The sequence below is a fragment of the Thamnophis elegans genome, chromosome 15 (assembly GCF_009769535.1).
Source record: "Thamnophis elegans isolate rThaEle1 chromosome 15, rThaEle1.pri, whole genome shotgun sequence".
Lineage (NCBI taxonomy): Eukaryota > Metazoa > Chordata > Lepidosauria > Squamata > Colubridae > Thamnophis > Thamnophis elegans.
In genome coordinates this window covers 5350979-5367282 of record NC_045555.1, presented here as the reverse complement: position 1 = coordinate 5367282, position 16304 = coordinate 5350979, and the positions used below count along the sequence as shown (strand labels likewise).

The 16304-nt window shown below is 47.6% G+C and overlaps 1 protein-coding gene across 1 annotated transcript in view; it reads left to right on the top strand.

Annotated features, from left to right (window-relative positions):
* Window positions 1-16304, top strand: part of RERE (arginine-glutamic acid dipeptide repeats) — a 261457-nt gene that overhangs the window by 165833 nt on the left and 79320 nt on the right. Inside the window, 3 exon segments of the mRNA XM_032231523.1 lie at window positions 12268-12316; window positions 13193-13317; window positions 15524-15623. Of these exon segments, the coding sequence (XP_032087414.1) occupies window positions 12268-12316; window positions 13193-13317; window positions 15524-15623 (274 nt within the window).

Sequence of the window (16304 nt, the reverse complement as noted above, 5' to 3'; positions counted from 1 at the left end):
AACGTTGCCCGTCTGAAACTCCCCTGCCAAGGCCCCACTTCCCTGCACACTAGCTTGCTAGGCGGAGAAACAGCAGCAGCAGCCGTCGTTGGCTGCGCTTGTGCTGGGCTGGTGGCGCAGCCCTCCCCGCGCGCGTCTGTTGGCGGTGCTTTATTTACGGAAACAGGAGAGAGGGGGGGGGTCACAGCACATGCTCAGTGCTGTCAGTCTTAAGGGCGAAGTTTCTGCGTCCTGCGTGCGGTGCTGAGGTCACCCGCACAAGCTCGGGCGAAAGCTCTCCCCCGGTCTTACCTCTCGGACTGCATGGGCCTCCATTTTGATTAGTTAGCTGGGGAGGAGGGGGGGGGAGAGAGAAAGCAGGCCGACTCTCTCCTCCCCCCCTCCCTCCTTCTGCTTCTTCTTTTCCTGGGTGTTGTTTTTTTTTATTTTTTTGCCCCCCCCCCCCCAATTCCTCCTTCTCCTCCCCTCCTTTGCCGGAGCTACAGAAAGGCAAGGTCAGGTAGCATCGCTGCAGCTCCCGCTCATCCGGCCGAAGCTGTCACTGTCATGGATGACCTGTTCGGCCCCTTCAGGTAGGCAGAAGATGGGAAGGAGGGGGGGGGCTGGCCCGGGAGGAGGGATTGGTGGAGAGTGGTTTCTTCCCTGTTTGCATGTCCAAGAACGGGAATTTGACAACTGCCAACGTGCCCAGCAGCTCCCTCCAGCCTGTCTGTCCCCTTCCCCTCCTTTTCCTCCTGCAAGGGGGCTGGGGTCAGCCCCCCCCCCCCCCCCGAGCCCACCTGCTCTGTCCCGGTTGCAAGGACTGGCGGGAGGGGGGGAGCATCCGAGAGGGGGAGGGAGGAGGGCCGTAAGCGCCGTCGCCATTGGCTGCCATGCGAGAGGGACGGGACGATTCTGACAGCCAGCCGGCCTGCTTGCTTAGCTGGCTTGCCTGGACGGGCTGGGACTCAGGAATGGAAAGGGGGGCCTTGAGGGGAGTCTTCTCCATCCACCCACCACCCCCACCCCGCACACACACCTCCCCCGAGCAGGGAGGGGGGAAGGATGCTGCTTGATGGCTAAGGCCCCCCATTTTGGAGGGGGAGATGCGACATCTCTCCAGATTGGCTGCTCTGGGAGCGCATCCATCGGGGAGAACTTTCCATGGGCGGAGGAAGTCGCACCCCGCCTGCAGGGATGTGGGTGCATGCCTCCCCTTTCAGGGAAAGTGGGCATGGATCCCCACTCAGCTAAGGGGGAGCATCCACACTTCCTGCAACCACAGGATGAAGCATATTTGTTTCATGAATACAGCAGCCTTTCTGTAGAGGCGGAAGTCCGACCGGGATGTGAGGAGCCTGGTCACGATAAGGTCCTGCATTCACGCTCCCCCTCCCCCGCGGGGACCACCAGGCAGGGCAAATCCAGCTGTTGCAAATGGAGAGACAGAAAGAATTGGGGGGAAGTCCTCACGAGATCTCCCAGCCGCCCCGAGATGAGTAGCACCTCTCTTAAGAGCAGCCAGATTGTACTGTGGGGGTATTGAAATGGGTGGCTTTGAGGGGGTCTGCGTGGAGTTGGGCATACTGGGGCAGCTAACGAAAACCAAATGACTAGTCCTCAAGGCGAAACTTTTAAAGTGAGGGAATAGCCTTGACCAGTTACAGGTTAGGGCTTTAGAATAGCAACGTGTTGTGTCCCCACTCCTTGCTCCTCTTAAATTCTTTACCCATCTACCGTGACGCATCTTATATTGAGATATCCATTACTCTTTTTTTGCAATTTTTGGGAGATGTGTTTGTTTCTGTATGTGTTTGGGGCGGGGGGGGGAGAGAGAAAGACGGAGAGAGAGAGCAAGACAGAGACAGAGAGAAAGACAGAGACAGAGAAAGACAGGGAGAGAAAGACAGAGCGAAAGAGAGAGAGAAAGACAGAAAGAGAGAGAGAGAGAGAGAAAGAAAGAGACACACAATGACACAGAGAAAGACAGAAAGAGAGAGAAAGAGAGAAAGAAAGAAAGACAGAGATAGAAAGACAGAGAAAGAGACACACAATGACAGAGAGAGAAAGAGAGAGAGAGAAAGACACAGAAAGACAGAGAAAGAAAGAGAGACACAGAGAGAGAGAAAGAGAGAGAGAAAGAGAGAGAGAGACACACAAACAGAGAAAGAAAGAGAGACACAGAGAGAGAGAAAGAGAGAGAGAAAGAGAGAGAGAGACACACAAACAGAGAAAGAAAGAGACAGAGAGAGAGAGCAAGACAGAGAGAGAGAGAGAGAGAAAGACAGAGATAGAAAGACAGAGAAAGAGACACACAATGACAGAGAGAGAAAGAGAGAGAGAGAAAGACACAGCAAGACAGAGACAGAAAGAGAAAGAAAGAGAGACACAGATAGAGAGAGAAAGAAAGAGAGAAAGAAAGAAAGAGAGAGACACACACACAGAGAGAGAAAGAGAGACAGAGAGAGAGAGAAAGAGGGAGAGAGAAATTGCATTCTTTCAAAGGCTCATTTCTTTTTGCTGAGGATTTTAGCTGTTAGCTGGATAATCCAGACAGTCACAAGCCCCGTCAAGGTCCATAGTGTGTATTTGTGGAAGAGATTCTGACACTTGTTCCTTTCCACTTTCCCCCATTTTCTGCCACCGTGTGTATTACATATTTTATTTTTTCCTGCATCGGGGGGATTACTTCATTTTAGGATTGTTACCACCCTGCGATTTGCTTTGCTTTGGAGAGGGCTGTGGGACCTTCCACCATAGTGGTTCCTCTCCTCAAGCCATAGATTTAGCAAACGTGGGAACTCAGGAAATGCCACTTGGAACCATTTTGCCCGGGCATCCCTTTGCCCCATCTCCCCACCCCACCCCCTTTTCCAGCATCGTTCAGATAAAGTCGGTCACATCCCGAGAACGGGCAATACGAGAGAAGCTTTCAGAAAAGGCAGGATTTTTATCTCGAAGGACACCTGCCATCCAGAAAAGACCAAAAAATCAGATTGAAGGATTTCTTTTTCCCTCCTTTCTGTTTAATTTTGTTTCATAACTCTACTTGAGGAGCTAAGTGTCGGTCTGTTTGCGTTGCAGTAGAAATTAAAAATTCACCTGTGCTATCCCGAAAGCAAAATCCGTGGCTTCCAACTGTGGTTGAGAAGCGAATCCGGACAAATTATTGGCTCAAATTATTCCAATTTTGCAGAAGATCAAATGTTGGTCTCTTCTTCCCCCCCTTCCCAAAAAAGGGGGTTCAGGAAGACCAATAATTATCTGTACTGACGAGCAATGAATTTTTCCAATTTAGAGACTGCTTGTGGTTCCTAATTTGGATAAGTATTTGTTTCATTTTATAATTTAAATACCTATAATATTTAGTGTCAAGAGGCAAGGTTGAGTCATTTCCAACAATCTTACCCTGAAAAACGCTGGCCAAAAATATGTTTAGTTTCATCCTTGCGCATTAAACACTGAGGACAGTTTTCATCCATATTGGATGGATATGTCGTATTTCATCCATATTGACGCGAGGGGAAAACCCAAATGAATTCCTGAATGTTTTGAGAGGGAGTCCCATTCAGATTCCCCTGGGAATCTCTCACCGTCCGATGTCTGGATCGCTTTAGCTCACCAAAATCCTGCTGAGGATACAACATGCCTCCCCTTTGCTTGGCTGGTTTCATCACAACTACCATATTTCCCCAAAAATTAGCCTACCAGGGCCTTATTTTCTTTTGACCCCCGAAATAAGCGCTTGGCCTTATTTTTGGGGAGGTCCTATTATTTTTGAGGTGCAGGAGTCGGCGAGCGAGACCACCTCACAGCTGCTGCTGTGTTGCAATGTTTTCGGGGAGGGCTAATTTTCAAGGGTGGGCTTATTTTAGCGCATGCACTCAAAAGCCCAATCGGGCTTATTATCCGGGGAGGTCTTATTTTCAGAGTGTCTCCTGTATCCCTTAGGAAAGAAATGGGAAGACACAGAGCGAGTGGGGGGCAGTGGTATCGGCCTCAGTTCCTCCTTCTGTAAAATGGGGAAGGGGAGAGCAGAATGGCCCCATGGGTTCCAAGGCAGCCTGGATATGTGTGTGTGTGGGGGGGGGGAATTTGTGCATCCTTAAAATTGTGCATCCACGTTTAGTCTCTGGGAGCATTCAAGCACTGGAAGCCCCCACCCAAAAAAATGAGGGTCTCGCCTGATTCAGAGGATTCCCATCATCTCAGGGTTACAATGGAAGCATCAGGATTTGATGCTGGTTTGGCCTCCCCACAAGATTTAAAAAGGGGGCTGCAAGCTTTCCGGGCCTTGTGCAGTTCCCGATTTAATGGACCCTTCTGTGAAATGGGTCCAATTGGGCCAAGCCACCAGGGCAAGGAGTGGAGTGAAACGCACCCTCTCCCTGCTTCCAAAGATGCGTGGTTTCTTGATCCATTGGGGATCTAAGCTTGCTACCCTCCCTCCCCATTAATCCCCTCCCCAAAGAGCAATTCCCTCCGGGTGGAGCGCCCCCTTCCTCTTCACCCCCCCACCATGTCCCGGTGGGAGGAGGAGGCGCCTTTCTCCCCCCCCCCCCATCCTTTTTGATATTCCTTTGCGGTCCAGCCCGTCCAGCCCCCGTTGTTATTTGATAGGCGACAACGTTGCCATAGCAACAGGTTCCCCCCTCCCTCCTTCCAAAGGAGGGGGAACATCTTGTCATTATATTTCATCCGCTGCGGCTGGAGAAAAGGGCTGAAATATTAAGTTGGGGGTTGCCATGGCGACCACTTTTGTGGCATCGCGGGGTTTTTTTGCCTTTGGTGTCGGATTTCGCACCCCGCACCCCACTCTTCCGCCGAACACCCCCCTCTTCTTTTCCCTCTTTTTTTTCCTCCCTGCATCCTTTCCAGCCCCCTCCTCAATGTGTCCCCCCCCGACCCATGGAATAAATAAATAAATAAATCCTGTGCTTTTCTCTATGATAGACCACCCAAATACTGTATGTATGTATGTATGTATGTATGTATGTATGTATGTATGTCTCTCTCTTTCACAATTTTTAAAATTTTTACATTAAAAAAATGCCTCTTTGGTTTTATCTTTATTTCTTCTTCCCCCCCTTCCCTCCTCTAGTGGGAAAAATTGATTTTTCTAGGCTGGGGAAGCCATTCGAAATAGTTTGTTGTCGTTGTTGTTTTCAAATCCCTTTGAAACTGACCCAAGTGAGAAATCGGCGAAATTTAAATTAAAACAAAATTGTAAATTTTTGCCGGTAGCTCTTCCCCCACACCCACCCCCTTCTTGGCTGATGGCAGCTGGCTGGTGAGCTGTGAGTTCAAAATCACAGCTGGCTAACTCTTAATGTGACTCAGATCTAGCCTCTTTCCCGCATGCACCCGTTACTCAAGGCCGACCGATCTGTCTGGGGATCAGATCATGGCTAAAAGATGCTGCCCGCTACCACAATCTCCCCTACCCCCCCCCCCATTTTCCTCTTCCACCGTTCGTGCCAGGGAAAAAAAACTACAATAAGTGTAACACATACTTGGTTTTACATATCCTGACAGCAGCTAGGATCTTATATATGCACAGCATTGGGATTATTACAACACGGGGGCTATTCGGCAATTGGTTAAAGGACAGATATTGAGGTTAGAGGAGGGGAATTAGGTGAAATATGGTCTATGCGAGAAAGAAAAACAGAAGAGCAAATATTTGGATGGTTGCACAAGCGATACTATAGTGGAAGATAGTATATGTTGTAAAAGATGATTGATATTATTCCCTATTTGTTTATATATACAGTACATGATTATAATGACGATGGTGATATTTGTATGTTCACGCCGTGGGCACCTAGAGAACACACTGCTCAACATAGAAATGGCATGTATGATATAAGAGCATAAACAATATTTCAGGGGTGAAAAAAAACCATCTATCTGCTAGGTAAGTCCTTGGCACCCGTCAAGAAAAGTCAAAATCAGAATGAAGGATTTCTTTTCTTCTCTCTCTCTCCTCATTCGGCTAATTTCGATCGTAGTTTTGTTTCGTAATCCCATTTGTGGGGCTATTTGCGTTGCAGGGAAATTAAAATTTCAAAATTCCAAAGAAGTGAATTTGGAGAGAGATGTGTGTGTGTGTGTGTGTGTGTGTGTGTGTGAATGACTGCCTTTTAGCAATAGTAATAGCAGTTAGACTTATATACCGCTTCATAGGGCTTTCAGCCCTCTCTAAGCGGTTTACAGAGTCAGCATATCGCCCCCACAGTCTGGGTCCTCATTTCACCCACCTCGGAAGGATGGAAGGCTGAGTCAACCTTGAGCCGGTGAGATTTGAACCGCTGAACTGCAGATAGCAGTCAGCTGAAGTGGCCTGCAGTACTGCACCCTAACCACTGCGCCACCTCGGCTCTTCTGTTTTACTCTGGAAGCTCCATAGAAACTGTTCCTCACCTGCGGATTTTTCCCAGCCTGCTTCTGAAGTCGTCTTTGAAAGTTTGGGGTAGATGTCTTTCATTTTATTTATTTCCATCCCACCTTTGTACAAATAACTCAAGGCGGTGAACATAGCTAATGCGCGGGCGGGGGGGGGGGAATCCTTGGTGCTCTCTGAGCTTTCTTGCTGACGTTTCATTACCCAACTATGTGACATTATCAGTTGCTACTAAAGAGTGGGGTTTGCTTTCAGTTTATGTTCTGGTGAGCTGCCCGTCGGTGTTGGTGGAGATAGTCTTCAGAGATTCTTTAAATTTGGACTATTTGCTGATGGCTCTTTGGCAGTTTCTTGATTGCGGTATTGTTTAATTGATTGTGGTCCGAAGTTAACCTTGATTAACTTTAGTTAATCAAGGTTTAAGTCTTTAAGAAGTTTAAGTCTTTAAGAAGATGTTGGATAGCCATTTGTCTGAAACGGTGTACGGTTTCCTGCCTATGCAGGGGGTTGGACTAGAAGACCTCCAAGGTCCCTTCCAACTCTGCTATTGTATTGTAACTGGCTGTTCCGGCAGGCCTGGGGCTGTTGAGTTGTCCAGCCCCATCCTAAATTGTGAATGTTGTGGACTTTTAATGTTGTTTTGTTTCTGTATGTCTTCCCCTTCCCTTTTTTACTTGTAAGCCGCCCTGAGTCTTTCGAGAGTGGGCAGCATACAAACAAACAAACAAACAAATAAATAAATAAATAAACTAGGCCCGTGATGGGGAACTTAAGGCACAGGTGGCACACAGAGCCCTCTCTGGGTGGGCACGCCGGCCATCGCCCCAGCCCAGCTCCACCGCGCATGCACGTGCGTGCCTCCTGCTGGCCAGCTGATCTTTGGTTCCCTACCATGAATAAGCGGGGGACAGGACACAGGCAATACACTTGCTGTTCTCTTTCCTTGCTATTTTTCCTTCCTGCGTGCCTTCCCCACGATGCCCTCTCCTCCACCTCCAGACCCATCCAACTCTCTACCTTTCTTTCTGCCCCCAGACCTGTTGGGACTACATCTCCCAGCATTCCCAGCCTGACAAATGTGGCAGCAGCAGGCACTTGAGGACACACTGTAAAATTAGCATGCCTCTCCTCTTCACGCATTTCCCCCCCCCCCAAAAAAAATTTGGGGTACTTCCAAAACTTTTGAGAAGCAGATGTGACCCCACATCTGGGCACATCCTTAATGGCAGGAAACGTTACAGGTAGTCCTCAACTTAACGGCCACACTTGAGCCCACCAAAATTTATGGTGTTCAAGTGAGAAATTTGTTAAGCGAGCTTTTCCCCATTTTACGACTTTTCTTGCCATGGTTGTTAAGTGAATCACGGCAGTTGTTAAATTAGTAACAGGGTTGTTAAGGGAATCTGGCTTCCCCACTGACTTTGCATATCAGAAGGTCGCCAAAGGACGATCGCGTGGCCTTGGGACACTACAACCGTCATAAAGAGGAACCAGTTGTCAAGCATTCGAATGTAAACCATGTGACCACGGGGATGCTGCCCCCGTCATAAACTTTGAAAAATGGACATCAGTCCCATTTTTCAGTTCCATTGTAACTTCAAAACGTTGCTAAGCAAAGTGTCGTAAGTCAAGGACTATCTGTATTTTCCAGTTCCATCAACAGGGACCTTTAGAGTGGTGCGGTGCCCTAGAGGTGGAGCTCTCGCCTCGCAATTGAGAGGCTGTGAGTTCAATCCTAGGTAGAGGCAGATATTTCTCTCTCTCTCTCTGGGTACAGTGAGAATATATCTCCCAAACAAAACTCCGCATTGGCAACAGGGAAAGGCATCCGGCCAGTAAACACTCTGCTAGCTCCATTCAGTTGCCCAGACTCCACCCCATTAAGGGATTATGGGGTCATTAAATGATGATGATGATGGTGATGATGATGATGAAGATGATGAACAGGGGCCTTTCCCCCCTCCCTCCCGCCAAAAATCCCCCTCCCCCCCTCCCCGCCTTGTGTCTCTTGCAATTCCTACGTCCTATTTCTCTTTGGAGCACATCACATTTTGCTTTCACTTCTTAGCCTGGGGTTACATCTATGAGAAAGTTTGTGCTAAAAAAATTGCAACATATGACAACATAAATGCTCGGTTGCGCCAATCTCGGTGTCTGGGCTCCATTTCCTCCTCCGATCTGAGCTTGCCAAACCAACAAAAAATCCAACAGCCTTTTTCCGGTCCCTGCAAAGAAGATCACAAGGAAGAGTGTGTGTGTTTCCTTTTTGTTGTGTGGTTGGTTGTTGTTGCTTTTTTTTTTTTTTTTTGCTTGCTTGCTCTTGTCGTGAGAGGCTTTCCTGGGCAGGGAGCTATTGTCCCCCAAATGTGTCGGAAGAAAAGACCGAAGCTCGTGCGGCTTGTTTTTCCTCACGGTGGAAAAAAAATAGAGCCGGACTGGAAGAAAAGACGACATACACCCAGCTTTGCCTGCCTTGCGGGAACATCGATTTCTATTCTTGCGGGGGTTCCCCCCCCCCCCCCCCCCCCACTTCTTTACATAACAATCCGGCTTTTCACTTTCTTGCCTCGCCACGAACTCCGGAGAGAGAGAAAGAGAGAGAAAAAGAGAGGAACATAAGACTCCGGAGCGCTCTCGGCTGCCAACCTTTTTCCATTTTGAAAGCAATTGGGCACAGCCAGGGACCCTCGAGTGCATCGCATGGCACAAGCAACCTTGAAGAGGGAAGGGATGGCGGGTTTTGTTTTGGTTTTTCAAAATTCAAGGTGGATCTGATGCTAAGCCGACACAGGTGCAGTCGGAATAAGTTGGCCGGCCTTCCGTTAGAATAGAAGGGAATGGGATAGAAAATAGAATAGAAATAGGATAGGAAAGAATAGGATAGAATAGAATAGAATAAATATGGAATAGAATAGAATAGAATAAATATGGAATAGAATAGAAAATATGGAATAGAATAGAATAAATATGGAACAGAATAGAAAATATAGAATAGAATAGAATAAATATGGAATAGAATATAATAAATATGGAATAGAATATAATAAATATGGAATAGAATAGAATAGAAAATATGGAATAGAATAGAATAAAGAGAGTGGGAAGAGACCTTGGAGGTCTTCTAGTCCAACCCCTTGCTTAGGCAGGAAACCCTACACCATTCAGACAAATGGATATCCAACATCTTCTTAAAAACTCCCAGTGTTGGAGCATTCACAACTTCTGGAGGCAAGTTGTTCCACTGGTTAATTGTTCTCATTGTCAGGAAATTTCTCTTCAGTTCTAAGTTGTTTCTCTCCTTGGTTAGTTTCCATCCATTTTGCTTCTTGTCCTGCCTTCAGATGCTTTGGAGAATAGCTTGACTCCCTCTTCTTTGAGGCAACCCCTGAGATATCGGAACACTGCTATCATGTCTCCCCTAGTCCTTTTTTTCATTAAACTAGACTACCCAGTTCCTGCAATCGTTCTTCCTATGTTTCAGCCTCCAGTCCCCTAATCCTCTTGGTTGCTCTTCTCCTCACTCTTTCTAGAGTCTCCACATCTTTTTTACATCATGGTGACCAAAACTGAAATACTGTATTTTTCGGAGTATAAGACACTCCGAAGTATAAGACGCACCTAGATTTTGGGGAGGAAAACAAGGGAAAAATATCTGCCTCAGCAATTTGCCTCCTTGCAACAAACAGCACAGACAATATACACTGTTTGTAGTGTTATATTTCAGATTATACTTGTACAGATGCTGTTAAAATTGATGTGCTTTCTGGAAGTATAGTTATTCTCTGCTATTTAAAGGAATAGCACTTTTTAAAGCAATAGCACGGGGCCTCTTCAGATCAAGCATTTATTTTAAAAGGTTCTTCATTTTGTTAAGTTGTCTAGAATAATAATAATAAAGCAGTCTTTAAAAAAATAAGTCTAATAATTTGAACATTCTATAAGCATTTGTAGTTGTTGACTTACCTCCTTGCAGCACACAGCCTGATCAGCACAAGAAAAAAAAAAATCTGCCTCCCAGCAATTTGCCAAGTGGAGCAAACAGCAAGTTTCACTTTCAATTTCTCCCGATCATCAGCTGTTTCAGGCTGCAGGGATTGTTATGGCCTATTGAAGCCTCAGCAAGCCCTCATTTGCTGCAAAAAGGTAAATTGTGGGGAGGCAGAGGCCAAAGGGATGGGGCCTGTGGGTGGGTCTACATTCAGTGTATAAGACGCACCCCAATCTTCACCCTCTTTTAGGGGGGAAAGGTGCGTCTTATACTCTGTATAATACTGTAAGTTGGCCAGCCATCCTCTACATCAGGGTGTCAAACTCAAGGCCCGGGGGACGGATCCGGCTCGGGGGCGTACTTCGATCTGGCCTGAACTAAAAGGAACAGACATGTAGGTTCGCACTCTTGCCAAACTCAGAAACTCTGCCTAGCCAAGGCGAGGCTGGAGCCGCAGAAGACTTGAGGTCCACCTGCCCGAGGCCCCCTCATCCTACGTGATGGCTTCAAACAATGACAGTTCCCGGTCCTTTCTATGATTTCCAACCAGGTTTACCAGCCCATCAAAACGGGATCAGTCTCCCACCCCGTGCCCACTTTTCTCCCAGGGTCCCGCAAATTCCCCAATTACACTGTTTTGGTGGGAACCATATCCCCCATTCTTGGTTGCATCCACCCCAACTTTCTTCTCCGCATAAACAGGGCAGATAAAAATCTATGTGTTTTTTTTAAAAAAATTAAATCGGATTTTTATTTTTATGAAATTTATTTCCATAAAATGGATGGGGGGAAAAAATCTATCTCAAGACAGTTTTCTATTTAAGATTCATTAATAATTTAGTTCGTTCAGCATGAAATGGAGCTTAGTGATGTAGCACGAGGCTGTTATTTTCTGCAATATTTACATCTTTTGGTAAACAGTGAATCCAAGCCCTGCAAACTGAGATAACATGCATTGCATTGGATGCATTCACACAGCTTCACGGGAGAGATGACAGTGGCTCTTTAAAGATTAGGATTTAAACCGAGTTGATTTAAATCAGGCCTTTTTCCTAGTGATTGAAACCGATGTGATTTAAATCAAATTCTTTACCTTTCCTTCCCTCTTCCTTTCCTTTCCTTCCCTTCCCTTTCCTTTTCTTCCTTTCCTTTTCTTCCCTTTCTTTCCTTTCCATTCCTTTTCCTCCTTTCCTTTCCTTCCCCTTCCCTTTCCTTCCCTCTTCTTCCCTTCCCTTCCTTTCCCTCTTCTTCCCTTCCCTTCCCTCTTCTTCCTTCCCTTCCCTCTTCCTCCTTTCCTTCCCTCAACTTCCTTTCCTTTCCTCTTCTTTCTTTCCTTTTCTTCCCTCTTCTTCCTTTCCTTTTCTTCCCTCTTCTTCCTTTCCTTCCCTTTCCTTCCTTTCCACTCCTTCTTCCTCCTTTCCTTCCCCTTCCCCTTCCCTTTCCTCTTCTTCCTTACCTTTTCTTCCCTGTTCTTCCTTCCCTCCCTCTTCCTCCTTCCCTTCTCTCTTCTTCCTCTCCTCCCCTCCCCTTCCCCCTTCCCTTCCTGAATGTTAAAATCCAAAGATCACATGCTGTTCCCCATCACCTCCTAGCCAGCACATGACCACCAAAAGCTCCTCCGTTGCACTGTGGTGAGCCCACTCTAAACGTAACCCAACTTTCTGTGCCTTTCGAGAGCTGTTGGCGCCTCCTGTTCCAGTGACATGCAGCAGAAGGAGGATTCGTTTGAGTGCTGCGCATGAGGCATCTCTGGCATTCCTCCAGCAACGCAATTCCTGTGTGGGTGGGGGCTGCTGGGAGTTGTAGTCAGTTGAGGGCTGCAGCTTTCCTCGTTCTCTTGTACTCGTGGCCCAGTCCAGTCGATCTGTCTTAACCCTTCTGTGTCTTTAACTTGCAGGAGGCTGAACAGCACCCAAGGAGAAATCCGGGTTGGGCCCAGCCATCAGGTAAGGTTGCCCCCAGCAACCCTGAGCAAACCTCACTGTGCAGTTTGATTTTTCCAAAAAAAGCCATTCCACAAACAAAGTCTGAAGAATTGGTGTTGCTTACAGCCTATTTTGACCGAGGCTTCCCAAGAGCACGAAGCAAACTCCTTGTCCCAACAAAAAACCCTTTTATTAATTTACTATGAATTCCGCTCATTCACACTCAGATAAGTTTTCAAGGGAGGATTTACAGTCACAGACCTCATCTGGCTTGGAGAGCTGCCAGGCCGATATTTGCAGAACTTGGCATGGCGTCTTGGAGAGTCACAAACCAATTAAGCTAACTAATGGTCTCCTCCAAACTCCATTCCCCTGTCGCTCCTCTTTTATTTCCTCTGGGAGGGGCCATTCATCGTCCACCTGTGGCCTCACTCCCAAGTCAACCCTTGTTCTTTAGCTGTTTCCTTCCTCTGGCAACTCTGCGCATGCGCACACTGGGAACAGGCTCCAGCTGTTCTTCTGCCTCATTGATGTCTGAAGACAGCTGATAACTGTCATACGACTCTCGCCCACTATCTGCCTCCGATGCAGAGCCCTCATCAGAGCCTTCCCCAGACTCCAGGACTGGCCCATCTTCCTCCCCAACCTCCTCACTGTCCGAATCTGCTGCCAGCTCCACTGGCGGGTCACAACTGTGTGTTTGGATGTCCTGCTTGGTTGTGTGAAGCCCCTTCCTCTCCCCACAGGGCACCAAGCCGCTTTTCTTTACATCTCAAGACTTTCTCAACTTGAAGGGATTGCTTTAACCTCCGCTTTTTAAAAGTTCGCCTCAAGTGCCCGTGCGAAGGGATGTGACGGGGGACGTTTCTCTGATTTTATCTGCCCTCTTCTTTCCAGGCCAAGCTCCCCGAGCTGCAGCCCTTCCCTTCCGGAGATGGGGATGCAGTGACGCGTCACGAAGAGCTGGTCTGGATGCCCGGAGTGAACGACTGTGATCTACTCATGTACCTGCGGGCAGCCAGGTAATAATCACTTTCGGAAATTGGCCCGCCCAGGACCTCAGGGAAACCCAAAATTGCCTCTGAGAAAGAGACGCCCCCTGCTTGGCGCATCTGCGCACGAATGCACCTCGAAAGTAACCGGGCTTCCTTCAGATTAGGGAGGAAGCTTGGAAAGCCGGGGTGCGTTTTTGGGAAGAGAGGTGGGCTGCACTGGGGTGTCCCACGAGGCCTGGTTTTCCCCCCCCCCCCCTTTCTGATTCGTTCCGAAAGTGGGCTCTGTCCTAGCAATAGAGCTTAGACTTATATGCAGCTTCGCAGGGCTTGACTGCCCCCTCTAAGCGGTTTACGGAGTCAGCCTCTTGCCCCCCAAAATCTGGGTCCCCGTTTTACCCACCTCGGAAGGACAGAAGGCTGAGTCGACCTTGAGCCACTCGGTCAGGATCGAACTGCTGGCAGTGGGCAGTGTCAGCCTGCAATACCGTATTCTAACTGGACCAAGGGAGAGAGGGAAGGAAGGGAAAATAGCAATAGCCTCTTGCCCCCAATAATCTGGGTTCTCGTTTTACCCACCTCGGAAGGACAGAAGGCTGAGTTGATCTTGAGCTTGTCAGGATCGAACTGCTGGCTGTGGGCGGAGTTAGGCTGCAATACTGCATTTTAACCACTGGGAGGGAGGGAAGGAAAGAAGAAAGATAGCAATAGAACGTAGACTTATATATCACTTCACAATGCTTTACAGCCCGCTCAAAGCAGTTTACAGAGTCAGCCTTTTGCCCCCGACAATCTGGGTCTTCGTTTTACCCACCTCGGAAGGACAGAAGGCTGAGTCAACTTTGAGCCAATTGGTCAGCGTCGAAGTCCTGGCAGTGGGCAGAGTTAGCCTGCAATAATGCATTCTAACCACTGGGAGGGGTGGGTGGGAAGGAGGCAAGGAAGGAGGAAGAAAAAATAACAATAGCAGTTAGACCTGTATGCTGCTTCACAGCCCTCTCTAAGCGGTTTACAGAGTCAGCCTCTTGCCCCCAACAATCTGAGTCCTCATTTTACTGACCACGGAAGGCTGAGTCAACTTTGAGCCAGTCGGTTAGGATCGAACTGCTGGCATTGGGCAGAGTTAGCCTGCAACACCGCATTCTTTTTTTTTTTTTTAATAAAAATCTTTTTATTTTTATTACATAGACAACACATATACACAACAATGAAAAAACACACAAAAAAACACAAAAAAAACCCCATCATCACATACAGCATGTTGTTTGGTTACAGGTGTTTTAACATTTATCATTCTTATACATTTATTATTTCATTTAATAGGTTATAATATACAGTTTGAGTTGCTTTGTTTACCATACCTGCAACACAGCATTCTAACCACAAGGGAGGGAGGGAAGGAAGGAAGGAAGATAGCAATAGCCCTTAGACTTATATACCGCTTCACAGTGCTTTTACAGCCCTCTCTAAGCGGTTTACAGAGTCAGCCTCTTTCCTCCAACAATCCGAGTCCTCGTTTTACCGACCTCAGAAGGACGGAAGGCTGAGTCAACCTTGAGCCGGTCAGATCGAACTGCTGGCAGTGGGCAGAATTAGCCTGCCATACAGGCAGTCCTCGAGCTACAACGGCAATTGAGCCCAAAATTTATGTCACTAAGTGAAACATTCATTAAGTGGCGGTTTGCCCCATTTTACGACTGATCTGTGCCATGGTTGTTAAGTGAATCACTGCCATTGTTCAATGAGTAACCCGACGGTTAGGTGAATCTGGCTCCCCCATTGACTTTGCTCATCAGAGGGTCGCAAAAGGGGATGACATGACCGTGGGACACAGCCGTGGTCGTAAGTATGAACTAGTTGCCAAGCATCTGAATTTTGATCACTGAATGGTCACTAAATGAACTGTTGTAAATCGAGGACCACCTGTGCTGCATTCTAACCACTGCGCCACCACTAGAGGGACTCTCAGCTTGCAACAGTTCATACAGATTCCCTTAACTGTGGCAAAAGGGTCATAAAAACGGGGCATGACAATGAACTGCTGCCTCGCTCAGCGACTGAATTTCTCTTCTCCGTTGCGGCCATAAATCGAGGATTACCTCTAATCCCTGTTTTAAGTTGAGGGCTTAGCCCGATGGGAAAAAAATTACCCGTCAATATCGTTTTGGCTCTGCTCGCTTCACCTCGAAGACGGTCGCCGCCTGTTAAAATCCAATTTTCTTTTTGGCCCTTGAAGGAGCATGGCGGCTTTCGCAGGGATGTGCGACGGCGGCTCGACGGAAGACGGCTGCGTGGCGGCTTCCCGGGATGACACCACTCTCAACGCCCTCAACACAGTAAGACGTCAACTTCCGCCTTTCCAGAAATAAACGTTTGAGCAATTCTAACCGAGTGCCTCACATCCCATCCCAGATTCTTCTTTGCAGCATTTTAATCGGCCGGTCCCTGTTATTGCGTGGGAACAAGAAGCCACTGACTTCTCTCGGGAATTGAATTACTTGAGTGCATGTTGGATTATCCCCTCTTAGGTGGTGCATTTCCCCCCTTAGGAATACAATTATAAGATACTAATAAAAGAAGCAGAGGTGGGTTCCTACCAGTTCGCACCAGTTCGATAGAACCGCTTCGTCAAATCTACCGAACCGGTTAGAAGAGGTTCCACCAGTGGACCCGTAAAGCAGGCCACACCTACAGAAGAGGTTCCAAAAATTTTTGAAACCCACCACTGACACACACATACACGCACACATACACACACACAGACAGACAGACAGACAGACTCACACAGAGAAAAAGAAAGAGAAAGAAAAAAAGAAAGAAAGAAAAAAAGAAGAAAAAGAGAGAGAGAGATGAAAGGAAAAAAGGAAAAAGGGACAGAGAGACAAAAGGAAGGAGAGAGAGAGAGAGAGAGAGAGGAGAGAGAACACATGGCCGGCAAGCCACTCCCACCAGGTGACATGGCTGGCAAGCCACTCCCACAAAGGAGGCCACACCCACAGAGTAGGTTCGAAAAATTT